The sequence below is a fragment of the Melanaphis sacchari genome, unplaced genomic scaffold, assembly GCF_002803265.2.
Source record: "Melanaphis sacchari strain LSU unplaced genomic scaffold, SCAv2.0 Contig8_pilon_pilon, whole genome shotgun sequence".
NCBI lineage: Eukaryota > Metazoa > Arthropoda > Insecta > Hemiptera > Aphididae > Melanaphis > Melanaphis sacchari.
The window spans coordinates 1012660-1033984 of record NW_020271635.1 but is presented as its reverse complement, the minus strand read 5'-3'; the positions used below and the strand labels follow the sequence as shown (position 1 = coordinate 1033984).

The window sequence follows — 21325 nt, the reverse complement described above, 5'->3', positions numbered from 1 at the left end:
AAACAAAAAAAAATAATAAATAGTTTATAATTTGTTGTATGCTTATACAAGTCTAAAAAAAATAATATTTAATCAGAATCATTATCATCTGAAGCACTTCCACTACTTTCATCTACATCATCGTCTTCTTCTGAATCACTTTTACTTTTTTTCATAGATTTTGACTTTTCTTCTTCACTTGATTCGTCAGATGATTCCTAGACAAATTTAAAGTTACAATTAAACATTTTGAAAAGTTAAAATAAATTAATTAAAAATATAAAATACCTTTTTTCTCTTGGATTTAGATGACACATCTTTTGTTTTTTTAGATTTTACTGGGGATTTTTTATCATCATCACTTGAGTCATCCGAAGATTTCTAAAAATTGAAAATAGTTTTATTTTTATTAATTAAAATTAATAATACACTATTAATATGTGTGAGTATTACTCATAAATTAATAACATACATATTTATTAGTGTAAGTCTTTAATATGAATTATACAAAATATTATACATTCCATTTATTTATATTTAATAATAATCAGACTAATTTATTTATTTTTTTGTGGCTAAAGTTTGATGTGAACAATAATTACTATTCAAGGTCAAGGTTAATGCATAAAATATATATTGTGTCAATAAAATTAATAGTGTTATGCAGGTTTGAAGACAACATTAGTGACAAATTTTTTGCTGACAAGTCTTTCTATTGCACATTTGTGTGCGTATTCAGTACATATTTATTGTTTATTATTCGCCCCTCCCACTGTATTACCATAAAACATTTTCTCAAGTTTTTATTTACATATTTATTGTATTATATATTTTTTTAAATTAATTTTTAGATCACAGTACACCAAAAACAATATCAAATAAATTTAATTTTAAGCCAAAAAGTTTTTTGAGTTCCTGTTATCGTGGCAGCTTATGTATAACAATGTAATATGAAATACACTTATATAAAATTGTGCCAAGTCTATTTACTTATGTTAGCTTCAATTAGCTTTTAATAGCTATTTTTTATGGTTTTAAAATGTTAACCATACATATAAACTATAATTAAATCACTATTTGAAGTTCCAATCAAGGTTCACCAAACCAAGGGTATAACATATAAATGCACACAAAAATTCCAAGAAATTAGTTTAATAACAATGATTTTGTAATATTCTTAACTATTTTATTATAAGTTGAATAATTATTTTTAAATACTTTGATCTATCCTCTTTAGAATAAATAAATCTATTATATAAACATCAAGTGAAGGTAAGTATAAACATGAATGAAAGATGGTATTATATACCTATATTATCTTGATATTTTATTTGATAATAAACAATCAAATAGTTGGTTATCACAATTTTTAAAAGACCAATATAAGGTCTATGTAATTTTGAAAATATTGATTCATATTAAAACATTTGTTTTATTGATTTAAATTTTTTATATCATAGATGTTATTTGAATTTATGAGTTATTCAATTTGAATTAAATTACAAATAGAAATACATCCTAACATAATGTAGTATGGAATGTAATTAATTAGTTAATTATTAAGGTTTTTATTTTATTTTTATAATAATTAACTAACCTTTTTAGATTTTGTTTTATTATTGCTTTTATCATCACTTTCACTCAAAGATGAATCATCATCAGACTCTATAAACTCTTTTGAAATAAATGAACCACTCTTTTGAGGTGTTGAAACTTTTTTCTGTGTAGAAGGTTTTTTGGATGATTTTTTAGAGTCTTTAGATGATTCTGTTCCTCCTCCACCAGATTCTTTAAATTCTTTCATAGCTTTCAAATATTCTTCTTTAGATTTTGCTGCTTTTTCTTCATATTTCTACAAAAAAAAAAAAAACAATTTTATTAAAAAATTTTTAATATTTAAAATCTACCACATTAAAAAGAATAATTTTATGTAGGTGTCACAGTATAATATTGTAACTAATAATTGGTATTAGATATATTTTATATTTAATTAATTAATCTTTTAAACCAAATTTATTTAGAGATAGTAATATGCCACAGTACATGATAAATAGAAAAATTAAAATTTAGAACTCTTTAAAAGCAAAATTGTGAAACAATATTTACATAATTTAAGTTTTAAAGTTTTTGGAATTCCCAATTTACCTGTGTTAATTAATTAACTATAATTAATTGCATTCTTGCATTTTTTATTTTCTTAATATCATTGATTTGAAATGACTATATTTTTTAATCACTAATAAAAATATAAATTTTTATTATTATTTATCAATACCCAATTATTTTTTTAATAACTTTGTGTATGTTTTGGTATATAATAATGAATTTTAAATAACAGCAATTATTTACCAATTTTTCACTGGTTGACATTTTTTTCCACAATTCACCCCCTTTTTTCGCTATTTCAACAAATGAAATTCCTGGATTATCAGATTTTATTTCATCACGCGCCTCATTAAACCATATCATATAAGCTGTTGCTGCTCTTTTTGGTCTACCATCATCAGGTTTCTTAGCTTTTTTTGGTTTTCGTGGTTTTTCTGACTAAATAAAAATAACATAAATAATATATTAAAATAATCTTTAGTTATAATAATTCAATTTACAATACATACCTAAAACATTTACATACTAATATATAACTTAAATAATAGTTAAAGCATTTTTAATTTTTTAATACAATATAAATAAGACTAATATATATAAATATATAATTTAAAACTTCAAATTCAATACTTTTGACTGATAATGTAGAAAATTCATTGAAAAAAAAGCTAAGCTAATTATGGCCAGGATACAGTTTTCTAGATATATTAGATTGAAAACATAATAATAATAATAATAATAAGAAGAAGAAGACAAAGAAATTGTTTTTTATTTTTGTAATATTGTTATTTTGAGTGCCATATTACAATCACATATTTTAGGTTTTAGGTGAGAACAAACTAAAGAGAATTATAATAATTTGAGAGCATGATTGTCACAGAAGTCTTTACTTATGTATGCTTAAAAAACCTTATCCATAATAATTTGTATATGAGATTTAAATTTAGTTTCTAGTCAAAGTTGTCAATAAGATTCTTTATTTGAGTTGTCTTGACATTGTTTATAACAAAGTCATGATAAGTAGTATTTTTTTAAAAAATAAAAATAAAAAGTAATAGATTTGTTTATATTTCATAATATCACATTATTATTATATTGATAAAAAAATATTTAAATATATTTCATAATGTATTTGAGGCAACAAAAATGTTTTGTTATTAATTCAGTAGTTAATAAATACTTATTATATCATAAATATATTACAACCTATGCGTATAACTCCCTTATTTTTAACTAAACTTACAATAGTTTTAGCTGATTTGGGTTTTTTATCCTTTTTTTTCTTTTCTTTCTTTTCACTACCTCCTTCTTCATTACCAGATTCTGATTCTGTTGTTGATGGATTACTTTCAAACCTATAACAGAAACAATATGTTTAAATTTTCAAAAAATATTAAACAAAACTTACTCTTCAGCGACATCACTTTCTTGTCCTTCAGGATTGAAATCTTCATCTGTACTCTCATTTGAATCATCATCATCATCTTCATCACGCTCTTGTCCTTCACGTTTAACTCGGGCCAAATAAGCATCAGGTTCTGCTTCATTATCAGAATCACCATAGTCATCTCCGGTATAAGCAGGTTTATCCTAATGATGTTTAAAATTGAGTAAATGATATAAAAAAAAAAAAATAAAAAAATAATTCCATTACTGATTTGCCCGTATTTTTCACTCTCAGCTTTTTGGTATTGATGAAATCATAAAGACTTCCATATTCTTCTTTTTCTATACTACTAAATGTATGTATAACTCCATTTTTTAGCTCAATCTCAAAGTCAAAAGACCTTGTACTACCACCGCCTCTAGCAAAATTAACACTAGAAATTTCTTCAAATCGGATGTGTATAGGAGGTTTGTGTATGTAAATAAAGCCTCTTTCAAGTGGATAAACATAGCCAGCAGCAGCTTTATATGAACAGCCAATTGCTGATGTTCCAGAATGGCTAAAAAAAATAATAAACATAATTTTCAATAAATGAATTTGTTTATAATACAAATAAAATTAATTTTAACTTGTATAACAATTGATATTTTAATTAATGCCCATATTACAAATTACAATAGAACATAAAATTTATAAATTCAACTAACATTAAATATTTAAAAATAAACAAATTATTCACATCAAAGTTGTGAGCATAGTTTATACAGAATAACATTTATTCAATACAATTTAAAAACAATTATTCAATACTTATTTTTGTATTATCAAATACAATTAAACATTAGTGATTTAATAATAATGATAATAATATGAAAATATTTTATAAACTACTTTCCAGTATTTTACTAGAGTTTACTTATAAGATTTCTACCACTATGATAATAATATTTTGAAATACAAAAATGCAAAAACAGTCAGTTAAGTTTAGTAGAATTCAATATTTTAATGCTATTTAGACATTTAATTGATACTAAACCGATATACATTGATAGCCGGTTTGGACAGGAGGGATACAGTAAGACTTTTTAGTAGGCCAGTGACCATAAAGAATGATAAGATGAAGTTAGTAGCAATAATTTTTATTGGTTTTACAAAAGTGTTTTTTTTTATTAGTTTATCTTTAGATATTTTTTGCAATATTTGGATGTAAAATAATTTAATTTTGGGCTAGTAAGTTTTAAATGAACAAAAAGGAGTGAAGTTTTTGAAAATACTTATAACAATTGGAATTAATTAACTACTCATCAAAAATGTAATTTTTATACATCAAAATACACTTTAAAAACATATGATGTTATACAGAACAAGAATAAATTTAAAAATTACAAAGATATAATTTTAAAAAACTTAGTTTTTGAAACAATGAGTGTTTTTTTTTATGGGAAATTACTTAAATATACTTTTACTAAAGCTGATTTTTTAAAGATTATGCGCTTGATATTTTCTTAATAATAATAAATTATTACCCTTTAAAACTGGCTGGTGTTGTTATTTTTCTATTCACAATAGCTTTCATAACTTGAGCAAGAACTTCATAAGTAGGACCAGATAGTTCTTTGGTTAATTTTCCTGCATATTTTGTTTCTATTTCTTCACTAAAAATCAATTTAAATACAATTTTATGTTACAAAACATAATTCTGATGTTAGATTGAATAATTAATATTAGATTTAGTGGCGTATTTATAAGATAAAATTAGGACGATATATCTCCTTTTAATTTTTTAGCTTATATTTATATAATTTAAGTTTTTTTTTTTTTTCATTTATCACTTTATGAGTAGGCAATAACATTTTGAAAAGTTTGACATTGAAAATTTCAGTCATACTCTCCCCCCTCTTTCTTACACACACGCAAAAAAATCATAAATACGCCACTGTTTAGGTTTGATAAAATTAATTTATATTTTAAACTTACTCAGAGAAAGGAAGTTCAATAGATGTTTCCTCTTCCATATTAAATAATAATACTAAATAATGATATCTCGTTTGACCTTGTTTAATAGGTGGGTCCAAACTGACTACGAAAAATATTTGACGACCATCTTTGTGTGGTAATATAAACAAACGAAGAACAGTAGTCATCGGTATTTTGTAATCAAATGTCTTTCCATGGAGTTGGAAAAATGTTTGAAAAACTTTTATATCATAGCGACCACTAAAATAATATTTTAAATGTTAGTATAAGTAATACATATTTTTTAGTATAAATTAATATTAATAGTATTGATCACCGAGGAGTAAGACATTGCATTTCCCTGAATATAGCAATTGCATCACCAGATATTGATATAACACTGGCTTGTTTCATAACTTGATCATGGAATGCATCTACTGGATCTTGGTCACCGGCAAGCTCAGCAGATGGAATATGGAATCTCATTTCACATAGACTGACTGGTGTTTCATCATTCTACAATAACAACCATAAACAAATGCATCAATATTACCATTTGGACAAATGTTTATCTCAATAATTTAGTTTCATATCATTAGAACTGATCCTGTTCACTTAAACTAAAACATTACACTTGAAATTGGATAGTAATATTGAAATTAAAAATTATGCTGAGTTTTGGCTTATTTCTTAGGCATTAAAAAAACAATTTAGTTTCTCTCACTGTATGGTTCAAAAAATTCTTTTATTTTACCTGGTGAAATTCCAGTGTAACTTCATTTTTGCCAGTAGTACATTGTGATACATTGTTTAAAGGTATTTCAAAAGCAGTTAGATTACCAATATCAAAACTTAATATAGATCCATTAAATTTAGTACTACCCCAATTCCAGCCCTTGACAGCTAGTTCTTTTTCTAACATATCCAAGCGATATGTGTTTTTAAAATACTTGGCAACTTTATCCTGATCCTATGAAAGAGGAAAATAATTTTATTTTTAAAAATATATATCTATATATTTAAATTATAATGGTAATATTATCCTTACAGACTCATTGAAGCCACTGTACCGATGAAGATTTCCATTTTTTAAAAAGATTCTGATACCACATGTACCAACTAATTTTTGCCAATTAACAAATTCTATATCAGAAGGTGCTAATTGTTCCACTTTGCCAGTTTTTATATTTTTAAATACAATATTTTGCTCAGTAAATTTTAGTCTTCCAGTGCACTGAAATAAATACATGTATAATCAAAATCAGTAGTACACATAATAGATCAATAATTTCAAATAAATTATCAAACAATACTTTTAATATTTATACTAAAACATAAAAAATGTATTCAACACAAAAACTTTATAATATGATATATCTATGTATTATTATAAATGATATAATATAATTTAAAATATTAAAAGATAAGTATCCATTAAATTATTTTCAAATGTTTTTGACTTGAGAAATACAATTTAATTCTGATATTAATCTTCTACTGTTAAAATATTTTTTATTAAAAGGATAATCACATGACATAATATGACAATTTCATCTAACCACAATAACATTTACAAAGGAAAATATTACTTACCATAATACCCTTAACCTCAGCACGTACATCTTGGAATTCCAAATCCATACTTAAATATTGGACGAAAAACTACTCAATACTCAAAACATGGAAAACTTTAAATTTAAAAATTTATCTAAGTGGGTAATGTAAAAAGAATAAATAAGGCAATAATGCAGACAACGCTACACCAGTAGGTATCATGAAATACAAATTTGTAAACACAATGTTATATCGCAAACATACGACGCGGGAAATTGATAAAAAATAGATAGTCGTTGACTCAAGGAGATTGTATATACTTCAACGTTAATTTTATAAACTCCTTTTTTAGCTGTGACTGTCAATTCTTGTGAATAATCGCGGTTAAACTGATACTAAGGGTATAAAATTTGAATAGTACCACAAAACATTTCTAACAATGTTTGCAATTGCCAATTACTTCTCCTCTTGGTAATAAGTAATAATTATAGTATATATTTTGGTTATTTTGTTTTACTTTTTTAATTAAAAACTATTATTTGTACTCTGTAGGGACTAGGCCATTAGGGAATCGACAATTTTACCATTATGACGCACATTAATATTTGATATATGTTTGAACGATATTCATAAAAGCATTCTCTAATTCGAGTTTGTAGGCTTGTAGCTATGTATCATATACCTAGGTATAAAATTACATGGAATAAATGCAGTTTAGATGGTACTTAGTATATTACTATATTCTCTTTTTTTTTTCACAATGTACCTACCTATTAGGTAATGTATTTTAACTTTTAACTCTTTTAAGGCATCAAACCTGAAAATGTTTGAAAAAATTTTCATTCTTAATTGCATTCAACTTTTAAAAATATTGGAAATTTTGATTATTTTCATAATAGTGGATAGATTAGTAATAATTTTATTCAATTAATGAGTATTTTTTTTTTTTTACTATTTCTGCAACTTCAACCAAAAGGTCATTAGCTGGGACAAGAATTTACATTGTAATAAGTAAGTACATTCAACATAATAAATGATAATCAATAATCATATATTAAACATTTACAAAGAAAATTTGGTATAACAAGTCACAAGAGTTATAAAAATAGAATTAAATCTATAGTTGTTTAGAATCGGTTGTAGGTACGCGTTAGTATTTTTGAGGAAATACATTAATAAAGTACGTTTTTTAATGACAAGATATCTTCTAGAATCTAGATATATTTGTTGAGGGAGCATTTTTTTCTTGCCGAAAAATTATGAACATTCCTGAAGAAGGTGCTTTATGAATATTAAAGATGTGTTGCAAAATTCGCATAGGGTCTTGGTTCTTTTTTCATTGATTAATGTACGTGGGTGATGTTCTTATAGTTAATTTTTTACGTAACCATTTTGTTTGTTCTCGTCGTGTACAAGAGGGTGGATACGGATTTGGAGCTAAAAGCGTCTTGATTTGGTAGAGTTTGTTGTTAGATTATTGGTCCAATAGAAAAGTTGATGTGCTTTAATGCTCCTTTTAACAGCGCATCTGATTGTGTCCTCCAGTGTATTTTATTTCTTATGCGTTTTATATTGCTTTAGTACTATTAATTATATAATAAATGCAAGTACAAAAAAATCTACTGTTTACGTCAATGGTAAATTTTTATTACCAAATAATTTGGAAATATAATAATTTGGTGTTGTTTAAATATAACTTAAAAAGTAAGTACGAGCTGATGGTCAACATTATTTAGTTGTTAGTTATGATATGGTAAAATTCATGGTAAAAAATTAACAAATTAATATTTTTAAATTTATGTAAAGATCTCGAAGTTTCTCGAAGTTTCTTGAAAATATAAAATAATAAAATAATTGAGTATAGACTTTGTTAACAATGATACAGATTTCAATAGAGCAACCATTATGTGGTAAAATAGGTACTGAAATATTTCATTCCCCTATGTTTTGTTGGAGTTTTTTTATCGATATTTTAATTTTAAAGTGAGCTATAAGTGTAATTATTTAGAAAAATCCAATTTAAAAATGCACATAATTTTGTTATTCGTTTGAATTATATTTGCTTTTGAATTAATTGAAAAAAAAAATTAAAAAAGCATTGATGAAAATTATTTGTATACATGTGATAATCCGTTGGTGACTTTCATTGCTAGATAGCGGTACCATTTATGTTTTGTTTTTTTTAATTTATCTTCAAATTACCTACTTATGTGTCTAAATCGAATACATTTAACCAACTGAGACTATTGAGATTATAAGTACTTAGCCAATTAAGACGGTAGGATGGAAGAGTAATCCAAAATTGTACAGTTTTTTTTTTTTTTTACAAAATTAACATTATTTTTATCCGAATACACTATTGACTATTTGCTATCAGGTCTAGACTCTAGTAATAATAATCAATAATAAAATATTCAAACTAATGAGTATCAGAAAATAAGTTAAATAATATATTATTTGTAGTGTACGTTATTATTAAATTGGAAATTAATTTGGTAAAAAAATAAGAAATCGAATCAACTAGAATAGAATTGGAATTAAAAATGTGAAATGTCAAATAGGACTATTATGATATTAATTTTTGTTTGTGTTGTAGAATATGTATTGTATAGTGTGTACAATAAAAAAATCTATGTTTTTCAGTTCATCCAATTGCTATATTTATTATTGTAATTATTTATTAGCTCTATTATAACATAATAATATAAAAGTCAATAATACTGTAAAATACAAATTAGGTACCGAAAAAATGTTCACTATTATCAATACCTAGCATATAAAATTAATTTCAATTAATATTTGCATTTTACATCTTCCTTAGTTTCTCTGACGCTTTAAAAAAAAATAAAGAATAGTGTAACTTGTTTGTTATTAACAATAATTAAATTAGTGCTCGGATTTTTATGCAAAAATGATTGTTAAATATGCACACATAATGCACTCAATATTTCAAAAATATGAAAAAAAATATTTAGGTAAAAAAACTAAACATATAAAAAAATATATATCAAGTGAAAAGAAAGTGCAATTTAAATACCTATCAGTATTTAAAATGTCTGTGTAGCATAAAATTTGTATTAATTATTGAATGAGTACCAACATGATGTAACAAAATGTACTTTTAAATTATAAAATTGAAATTTTCTGTAATTGTCACATAACATCACGGTTGTACTTTGAAAAATACAAATACAAAATAACATACCTCTATCTGTTTGAAAGATAGCTAAATAATCAGTTACGCATTAATGTGTATTATTTGCCTTTGGTATTTTTTAAATTTTGATATTAAAAAAAGAAAATCGTAGACACATTACACCGACAAATAATAATCAGTATTTTATTTAGTATTTATAAAATACACACATTTTATGTAATTATCTAAAAATATGCAATTGTTATGCATTTCGTAAAAAAAAAAAAATAAATATTAATAGCAGAATCTACGTATTATGAAACGTCAAGATATTTAATCAGAATTATTATAAAGTCAAATTTAGAAAAATATACATTTGCATAAGAATCTGGTCCTAATAATAATAGTAACTGCTATAGATTATCTATATTTTATTAGTTTATTATGTGTATAGAAAAATAAACAAATAATAATAACGTACACGAAAACAATACAATGAGTACTACTTATAAATATAACAAAAACCAGCGTCATTCGTGCACGTTTGTTGTAGAAATATAGGCAAGAAGGGTTGTGTAGCTCATTGTACACACTGATGCTTGAAATCGACATACTATTACATTATGTCACCCTACATTTTTATTAATTTTATTGTATGTATTATAATTTATAGACCTAAAGTGACTGAATTTTTGTGATTTAAAGCGGAATGCTAAGTTTTTGTTTGGAGATGGAATTGCAGTGGGTTGAATTTTAATTAATTATTTCTTAAATACTTATGTAAAGATAACAGTCCAACATGAAAAATCAGTACGAAAGAAAACATTTGATACTCACTATTTTTATTATATTTTTGCTCTTGTATTTAATAAAATCTAAAAAAATTACTGTCTTATTGAAGTGAGTTTACTTTATTTTGTAATCATATATCATATTAACTGATAAAGATTGATTTTAAAGAGTTTTGAATCGAGTGGGAGTTTGGCTTTACCCAGTTGAGTCTGTGGGACATTATTCTTTAACTTTTAGATTTTATATTTGTAAGTTATCAACGACATTTAATTAACAGTATAATATTTTGCTGAAGAGTATTTAAGAGTGGGTTAACACAAAAAGATATGGCATTGGTTAGTATTATATTTATTTTATAGATGCGCATTTTATGTCAATCTTTTACGTTGTATTCATAATTTACCGTACCGTATGAATTGAATAAATTCAATTTGTGGATAATTAATAATAAACATTTAGTTATGTTTATATATTTACGTATTGAGTATATGAAATGACACGGTACGGTGAGTTGTGAACGTATCTTTAATCGTTGATTTTGTTTATCGTAATTTTTTATAAATTATTTTATTATATATTTATATATAAAGTTTAATTGTATTTAAACATCGGCTATCGTGGGTGTTGGAAAAATATCATTTATCTTTTATGACACGTATACAAATACGAGATATACGTATATTTTTATTAACTTCTTATTATTCATAAATTATTATATTAAATGTCTGAATATTTTACTTTTATAATATAGCAAATTCTAATGTAAATATGATGTACTTAATATTATATTATAAATCATTACAATGTGTATACATTAGTATTAATACTAAGTACCTACATGTCATCACATTCATAAATTATAAAATGCAATATTTTCGGAAAAAAATTAATCAATCTACCATTTTAAAAAACTTATCATTCTCAAATTGTCAAACCGTCTTCGCTTAGAATCGTTTTTTGTATAAACGAGTACAATGAATTCAAATTTAACACACTTATTGAGTAACCTACTTGATACTTAATATACTGCAGAGCTATACTTGCTCACCTTTTTGTGTTGTGGTTTTCTGTAAGTGCCGTCGTTTTCAGTCGGGACAATGAAGGGGTTAAATGTGTAAATGTGTACCCTTGTCACTTTTGCAGCGGCGCCATAGTAAATCTTCAGGTACTGTGCAGTGTCACAATACATGTATATGTTATAACCATGCATATACCTACTTAGATCGTTTTATTATTTTTATAGTCCGGTCAAATACTAAAAATTTGGGGGTGAGGGAGTGATTATATTCACATGGTCTATGTATGTAGTCATATAGGTATGAGAGTTAGAAATACACAACTAAACCAGTTTAAATAATATTATATCGTCTTTTTGGCACCATCAACGGTAATATAACTTACACAATCAATATCTAATAAGTAATAACATTGTTTACAAATATGTACTAGTAATTATAATTAATGAGTACTAATTACTAATATAAGTGATAGTACTAATCTGTAATACCTAATGAATATAGCGATTATCGTTTATCATTATGTGTTGCATGTAAGTTATAGTATTGTAAAGTGTATAAATACATTTATATTAGTAAAAATGATGTCTGCATTAATGAAGGAAACACGCTATGTATAAAAAATAAACGCATTATGTATATTATACTACATAACTCGCATAGTTATTATAATTTAAACAATTAGGTTAGGTGGCCACTCTTTTTAAGCAAGTATTGGTATGATCTATATTTTTAATATATTTCGTCATTTATTGAAACAAAATAAAAATTAAGAAAATGTTATGTACATTAGAAACAATATTACGAATAACGTTACCGTGGAAACTAAATAGGTACTTATAAAGAACATCTAAATGATTAGCAGAGAATACCTAGCAATTTACATGGTTTTATATTTTTAATTTCAAAATATTCAATACAAAATTAATTTTTAATTATAATAACGTGTAGTATTCAGTAAACGTAACTTAGAAAAATTGTACTCCTATATGATAACTGGTAGAAAAAAAATTGGCAAACATGGTAGTTGTTTTAACAAATTCTCTTGACACATTTTTTCTTAGTTATACGTATTTCATGTATTTTGCATGTTTGTTAATATAAATAAATTTCAGTTTGATTAGCATATTAATAATTTAATAATATGTATTTAAGCAATGATTTTCGACGCGACACCGGTTTTTTTATTGCCACTGTAAATTGTTGTTGTTGTAGTACAGCATTTGTGGTTTGTGCTGGTTAGTGAGTTTTTGTTATGATGAAAATAGCAAAAAATGATCGGAACTTTTTAATGGTGTGAACTCAGATTTTTTGTTGATCTGTTTTAGTATTTTAAAATTACCTTGCCTAAAACAAGAAATTAAGTCTAGTCATTGTTTGATTTCGCTACGGTCTATGGTATTCCTGACTCTTTTAAGACTTTTAAATCAATATTTTACATTTGGCAATATTATAGATGAACCTTTTAATGAAATGTGTGAAAACGCTAATGAAATTAATGCTAGAATAGTGTATATACTATTTCATGTTCACATGAAATATACATGTACTAGTGTATTACGTAGTTATTTGTTAAATAAAAACCACACCTAAATTATTATGGAAATGTGAACATATATAAATAATGGAATACTGTTTTAATTAGATTTATAATTCGGTTTTTAAGTAAATGTATTCAATTTAAATATGCATATATTATAATGTATAGCATTTATAAATGATAAAAAGTAAATGCAATTTTAAATTAAATATATAGACGTCTACTTAAATCTTTGATGTTGTTTGATGTTTTCTTGTTGTAGATTAAGATTAAGTCAATAAACATCAAGCATATATTAATTTTCAGAATGTGAATTATTTTATTGCGGCTACATAAGTTATTTAAGTTTTATTTTACAATTTTATACTTATTGTCTAAATGCTATAGGTACTATTGAATATTAATGTGAATCTTGCAATTGTGTTTAGGTTTTATTGGATCTTTCCATAAAAGTGCCACGTATCTAGTTTTATTTAAAATTTTTTTTTTTTAAATAATGATCTTGAATTTTACTTAGTATCTTAATTTTCTTTATACCTAATTAGGACTTACTTTATTTTCCAAACTTCCATAATACATTTTAGTGTAATGGTTTATTAATGTTTTAAAAAACTCTGTATGACATGACCATTTGGCATCTAGTATCTATCACTTAAAAATTTCAATATTAGTAATCGATTAATGTCAATATTTTCTATAAATGTAGTTAATATATTCCATTAACGAGTAGCACTATTGAAAAAATTATATAATATCTAAAGAAACTTTAAAAAATTTACTACTTATAAGCAACAATTTACACTGTGAACTTGGACTAGATTAAGTGAATGAGCAGTGTAGAGTATATGAATAGTTAAATGACACTTTTTTTTATATGTACTTTAAGTCCTTCATAAGTTTCACTTATATTAGAAACATTATTACATGACTGTCTGCAAACATTTAAAATATTAAGCTTAATATTTTTAGAAAATTTAATTATCAATAGATTTAAGCTCTTATAATCTCGTTAGTACATTATGTGATGTACAGTATCTAATATTATTGCCATTTGATCTACTTAAGATAAATCTGGAGTTAAATCTAAAATTGTTTAAAAATATTTACTTTTTCTGATTTAATTTTAAATATAATTAATAACACGTCTCCTTATCATAACTACTAATTCGTTTAAAATTGTTTTAGATAGGTATGATGAATAACTTCTCTCTGTATTACTATGTAATTCAATTTGGGGTTTTAAAAATTAATCAAACTTAGAAATCGGTTCTAAAAATCCTAAGAAATTTCTATTATTTTTAACTTCAAATACTCTTTTAAATGGTAAACCACGTGGTGATAAATATTTCATAGCTGGCAGCTGCTTTAATGCGTTTTAAAACATAAAGGAATATTGAGTATTGCAGTTATTTCATATTTGCTTACGCATTTGTTGGTTTATAGAATTTAATGAATTTTCTTGAAGTAGCCATGTAGTATTTGCTTTTCTGTGATACACGCTATTTTCATAAAGTGATATTTTATCAAATTTTTTTTATATAATATAATATATCAAACCTATATTTCACAAAAGAGTTTTCACGATTCTTTAAAAAAAGCTTACACTTAAAAGAAAATACTGAACTTTGACTTTGTGAGTACAAAAGTTACAGCCGATCACATCATATTTATCCATAAATTAAAGTTTTTTTCAAATATTGGCAGCGTTAGATGTTTCTTATGATTTAAAAATCAAATAAATTAACTTTATTATTAAACAACAATGATGTAAAAACATAAATTATAATAACAATGTTTTATTAAAAAAATAAATAATTTATAAAAAATTATTAGATATTATATTAACCACCAAATGCGCATAAATTGAGTATCTAGATATATAATTTTTGTTTATTTTGAAAAATGCTGGTCCTTTTTTAATACAATAATTCACAGAATTATCATTCATTTTACTTAGCCAAAAATATGAATCTTTTATGGTTAACTTATTAAAGCTGTAGCTATTATTATTTGTGTGAACTTCATAATATATTTTACCAATATTAGTAGTAGGTATACTTAATAGCTTTAAAGAATAAATATTAAAAATAAAACATACTACCAGAATATCTGAATAAAAATTAATTTTTATACTTATATAAGTAGAATTCATACTTTAAATGCTTAAATTTTTAGTTAAGATTAACTATTCAATATTTTAAAATTGTATTATAATATATTTTAATAAATTCATTATTTAAGAAAAATGGGAATTAGTCACTATGTAATAAGCATGTCTGGTAAATAACCCTGTGACTCATATAATATATTATATTTATTTTAAAACTGAAAATATTTTCAAAAATAATAACGTTGCACTTTAGTACTTGTATCGAATTACTATTGTATATTATTACGCGATTATCTCAGAAATTTTACTATTGTGGGTAGTAATATTTACTGTACTATGTGGTGGCTTTGCGATTGTATCATATAGTAACACCACACATAATATTATTAAAAGTGGTATTAAATATCCATTCTTATAAAATAATATAACGGGCCACGTAGTAGTATTTTCAGGACTTTTCAAAAAAAAGGGATAGAAAAATTGATTACAAAACTAAATACTAAATAATAAAAGAAAAAAATAACAATAATAATCATACAATAACAATATAATAAAAAATATACAATTAATTTTAATAATTATTATTTATAATTAGCATCTCCTAAAAAAAAAAATATTTCTGTCTTTAACTAAGTATTTATCCATCTTACTTGTTATCGATAAAGTTTGATCATAATTTAAGATGATACTAAAAATTTCAGTTGGATAACTTCTAATTTCATATGGGTTTTGTTACTGTACAATTTTTTTTTTTAAAGCAATCTTTATTATTACATAATAAAAAGAGATTATCTACCTTCTAAAAGCAATGCTTGTATTGAAGGTAGGGAGCGACAATTTATTTACAAATAATAATTCAATGATATAAGACAAAAACAAGAATACTAAAAATAAATAATGTATACATAATAACTACTTGTAAACACTAAACATAATATTTATAATTTTTCCAAGTACCATAATAACCAATTATTAATAAATATTTAAACATTTTTCGTACCTAATTTTGGTCTGAAACCAAATTGATTTTTAGACAGAATTTCGAATTTTTCCAGAAGTATAATGACTCTATATTTTACAATTTTTCAAATATTTTAGAGAAATTACTTAACATAGAAATCGGTCTATAGTTGTTTATACGTCATGTTTTATCCCTATTTTTGAAGAATTGTTTAATCATAGCTATTTAAAATTTCTCCGAAAATAAACAATTTTTTATACTTAAAAAGTTGTTAAGGACTTATTATTTTATTAGTTATATGTTTAATGATTTTAACTGATATTCCATCAATACCTGCAGCTGTTTCATCTTTTAAGTTAGTGAGGACTAGAACAACAGATTCATAAATTATTTCAGTAAAAGAATAGTTAAAAGAAACTGAAAAAGCCTCTTCTTTATACGTCAATGTTGATTTTTCAATAGAATTTGATAGATTTCTACTTGAATTAGTAAAAAAGTTGTTAAATGTGTTTGATACTAAAAGAGAATTATCGTTGGTGTTTATTATTCTATCGTTTATTTAAATTTTTTTAATATCATCTTTTTTGTGTTTTTCATGTCTGTGATCTCTCTAATCACATTTCAAGTGTGTTATTTTGAAAATAATTAGTTTTTGCGGTTCTTAATATCGTTGTCAATTTATTTTTGTATTTTTAATAACAAAAAGCAAGCTTAGTATTATTTGGTTGTTTAATCGCTAAAATATATGTTTAATAATTAATCAATAGTTTCTTATAGAAATAAAATAGAATATTTTTAGTAATATTTGGTATATACTAAAACATTTGTTTCTATTTCGTAATTTTTGTTTATGTTAAAAAACATCAGATAAGCATTAAATTAAGAAATTAACACTTCATATGATTATTTGAACAAATCTCAATATATTGCTCAATAATTGTCTGTATAAAATAGACTCTGATAAATAGATATTTAATAACTATTTATACAATTATTCCTTTCAAAAATAGAAAAAGTAAATATATACTTATCGTTCGAGTATTCGGTGAGTAAGCAAATTATATAGCTAATAATAACTAAAAAGTTGTATAATTTAAAAAAAATCACTTTTGATAAAGATATTTGGTCGTAACCAACTGTAAAGTACAAACACTACAACATCTTACAATCCTTGTCAACATAGATTTTTTTAAATTTGTTTTGGGTGATTTAAAGAAATAATTATAGCGTATGTGAGCACGGTGTAGAACGACCGAAATATCGATTTGAGGTGATATGCTGTGTGCTTTCTATATTATCAGCACAGAACAGCGGTTTGTTTACTACGAAAACCGGAATGTACGTTATATATTTTCAAACCAGAGTAGAAAATTAATGTGGCGCCAGCCGGGTGAGTTGAACTGCAGATCCGAACATCATATTCATATACATATAAAGTTATACAGGGTGAATCTTCGCGTTTCCCGGTTTTCCGTGTAGCTGGCTAAGAAAAAAACGGCAGTTCGTCCTGTAAATATGTAGTGACAAGGGTAATTATTAGCATTTTACGTTATTTCCTCTGCTACTACTGCTATAAACCATCGCGCCGGGTGGTTTTTTTTCGGGCATTTATCGTAATTAATTTCGAGCATGGCGCCTAGTATAAAAGCTCTAGAAACGCATAGCACCCGTTTCTCGGCCTCCTGAAAACTGGGTTCTCCGCTTCTATATGTCTTGCTGTAAAATTTTAATTATTTCAGTATAATAATATAGTATAAAAGTATGTTACGTTGTAACAATCGATACTATTAGTAAAAGATTCTCGTATAGCTTCGTTATTTTTTTTTCGTAAAGTAATCATAATTGTACAAAATTTTGATCTGATATATTTATAAACACTTATATTATATTATGAATATTATTCTAAGAGAACTCAGAGTGAGATCTGAATACAAAATCAATATTTACTCAAAGTTTTTGTATATTTTTTTTATTGATACAAGGAATATGTATATAAGAATAATCAATATAGATATTTAGCTTTTTTATCATATAAATATTAAAAATAAAGAAAAATGTAAGACATTTTTTTATATAGTTTTAGAAACGTCTAAAATGATTTAAACATTTTATATATTTTTATAATATTTAAGGGGGAAGATTTGGGTGTAACCTTTAGTTACTCAAATGGAATAATATTCATTGTGTTTTGTAAACATAATATGAAGATGTTTTTTTAAATACATTATATTGATTGAACAGTATTAATTATTTCATAATTTTTTGTTTGAAGGCGATTTTAAGTTTTTAAATAATTAAAAATAATTGCATTTTAACTGCACATGTGAAAAGAGAGACGCTACCATTTATTTAACTAATTGACAACGTGTGGTTGGAATACAATTTTAAAAAACTTGCATACTACATACGTATTACATTAATTAACTTTGTTAAATCACTAATATATAGATGGTATATAGATGTCTTCAAATTATATTTGCAAAAACCGAAGAAGTTTCCATTTGGAATTTTTTAAGTTGATCCCCAAAACGACTTGGGACAAATGTTCACTTTTAAGGAAATATTGTAAATATATAAAATATAAAGATAATTTGTCAATAAAAAAAAAAAAATATACATTTTTTCTATTTTAAATATTTTTGAATATTCAGTTATATAATAAAATGGCTATAACATACATTTTAAATCATTCAGTATAATATAATATATATAATAAATATATTTTCTAAATTTTTAACATATATCTTTTGATGCAATAAAAATATGTACTAAGCATTTGCATCTAACTTAAACACCATGATTATGCCATTAAATTTGATTGTTATGTAGTCATAAATATAATTCTTAATTAATCAAAAATAATGTGTCAAGTTAATTGTAGTTTTGAAATATAATGATTATATTATTCTTAAAAAAAAAAAAAAAACATTATTCATTTTGTGACAGTCACGTGAAAGTAATATGTAAATTTATTTATAAAATAAGTGTTTGGAAACATCTTCCCATGAATAGAAATATTAAATTGGTATTCATATTTATTGGAAGGGGGTGGCATCTAGACAATGAGATAAAATACTTATCTTCTAACTACAATTTTTTTTAAGGCGTTCGCTGTCTTCATCTTTCAAAATTTAGATAATTATAGTTGGTACCTACGTTTTATATGTCTTTTTAAAATTTATTTTGCTAACAATGAATATTATTTTCTTGTATTATAGATAAATATTATTGGCTTCTGCTAGTATAGCCATTATATGATAAATAAATAGCAGCCAGTTGAGTTTAGAACCTTTAAAATGTTTTGATTCTGTTTTCAGTTAAGTTTTTAAACTTTAATTATTTGAATTTGGATTTCAGTTTTGGTTTTAATATTTTTAAAGAAAATTAGATTAAAATACAGAATAAGAAAAAATATTAAAGTCATCATAGTAGTTATTGTTAAAATTATACTTAAATATTGAAAGTTTACAATTAATATATTAGTCTAAAGAACTAATGAATGGAAAAAATAAGTATTTACAAAAACATCCTCCCAAAAAAATGTTTACAATTTTTATATGAGTATCACTTTAGATATTGGACATCGGTATATCGTTTTCGATTGAGATATCTCGAAAGAATCAGGTAATTTATGGTAAAAAATATGTTAAAAAGGTTCTAGCATTAATTTGTAAAATACATTTTACGTTATACTACTTATACTTTTGATCGCACATTTCAAATTCAATCATTAACAATAATTATAGTACCTAATGTCATAAGATGACATGCCATAAAAAAAGTAAAAATATATAATTTTTTTTTGCTTACGGCCTACAGTTACCTGTTGATTTTTTTTGTTAAAAACCTAAGAATTCGTCTCTTTTAGACTCTAAGGTGCTTGTGAATTTGTTGAAAACAAGCTATAATGTTAAGTAAAAAGTCGCTCTACCTTTTCATGTACTTATTTATATAATTTTCGATAATTTTACAACAAAATAGGTACCGAAAAACCGTTTAAAAAAAAAAAAAAAAGTTTCATACGATATTTAGGTGAAGGAAAAAGTTTTGAATTTCGAAACTCCATATCCACCATTAAATGTAATGCCGAAAAATAATAAGCACAAAAAAAAGAAAATTTTTTTTCGAAAATGGTCCACCGTTGTTTTTGGATGGTTTCTTTTAAAAAAAAATTATTTAATGCAATTTTTCAGGTAGTAGGATATTACAAATATTAAAAAGTTGTTAGAAATAAGCTAGAACGTATTATGACATGTCACTCTACTTTTATATGTAATTATTAATGTGATTTTCGAAAATTTTACAACCAAAGGCTCCGAAAAACTGTTTTTTTTTTTTCCATTAAAATATGTATCTCGCGATATCTAGGTGAAGGAATAAGTTTTGTATTTTGAAATTTCACGTCTACCATTAGATGTGATGCTAAAAAATTATGAGCCCAAAAAAAGGATTATGTACATAATCCTGCTTTCAATTATTTCCATACTTTATATAGGTTGCATGTACGGAATTATCGCATTAATATAACAATGAAAATACCATTAAACAAGATTTAATTTTAAACATTATCTCATTAGGGCGCAGGTCAATTATTACTATTTTAAAAATAAAGGATGCAACTGTACATCCTGATCCCCTCCTTCTAAAATGACACTCCTGAGGTATCATCGTATATAGAATATAGTCGACACGTTGATACCGAGTGGTAAGTATATGTACGCACAATGATAATTCTGTACAATATTAGGGTGTATAATGTTTGTCGTATTAGGGGAGGAGAAACTTTTG

General features: G+C 24.4%; 1 protein-coding gene across 1 annotated transcript; it reads right to left on the bottom strand.

Moving 5' to 3' along the window:
• LOC112602472 (FACT complex subunit Ssrp1) lies at nucleotides 1–7218 on the bottom strand. Its single transcript, XM_025350556.1, has 13 exons — nucleotides 7022–7218; nucleotides 6477–6662; nucleotides 6183–6398; nucleotides 5766–5944; nucleotides 5450–5689; nucleotides 4999–5127; nucleotides 3740–4031; nucleotides 3494–3675; nucleotides 3329–3440; nucleotides 2329–2523; nucleotides 1577–1831; nucleotides 268–360; nucleotides 1–197 (listed from the first exon to the last, which is right to left on the bottom strand). Exons 1-13 carry the CDS (start codon nucleotides 7067–7069, stop codon nucleotides 69–71), a joined length of 2256 nt encoding a protein of 751 aa, XP_025206341.1. The 5' UTR covers nucleotides 7070–7218; the 3' UTR covers nucleotides 1–68.
• Between the last annotated feature and the right edge of the window lie 14107 nt (nucleotides 7219–21325).

Excerpts from the sequence above, each read along its gene's own strand:
- LOC112602472 (XM_025350556.1), bottom strand. The coding sequence starts at position 7,069 with ATGGATTTGGAATTCCAAGATGTACGTGCTGAGGTTAAGGGTATTATG. Across the intron at positions 5,945-6,182 it reads TTACACTGGAATTTCACCAG|AATGATGAAACACCAGTCAG; the intron begins GTAAAATAAAAG and ends TTGTTATTGTAG. Across the intron at positions 361-1,576 it reads ATAAAACAAAATCTAAAAAG|AAATCTTCGGATGACTCAAG; the intron begins GTTAGTTAATTA and ends TTCAATTTTTAG.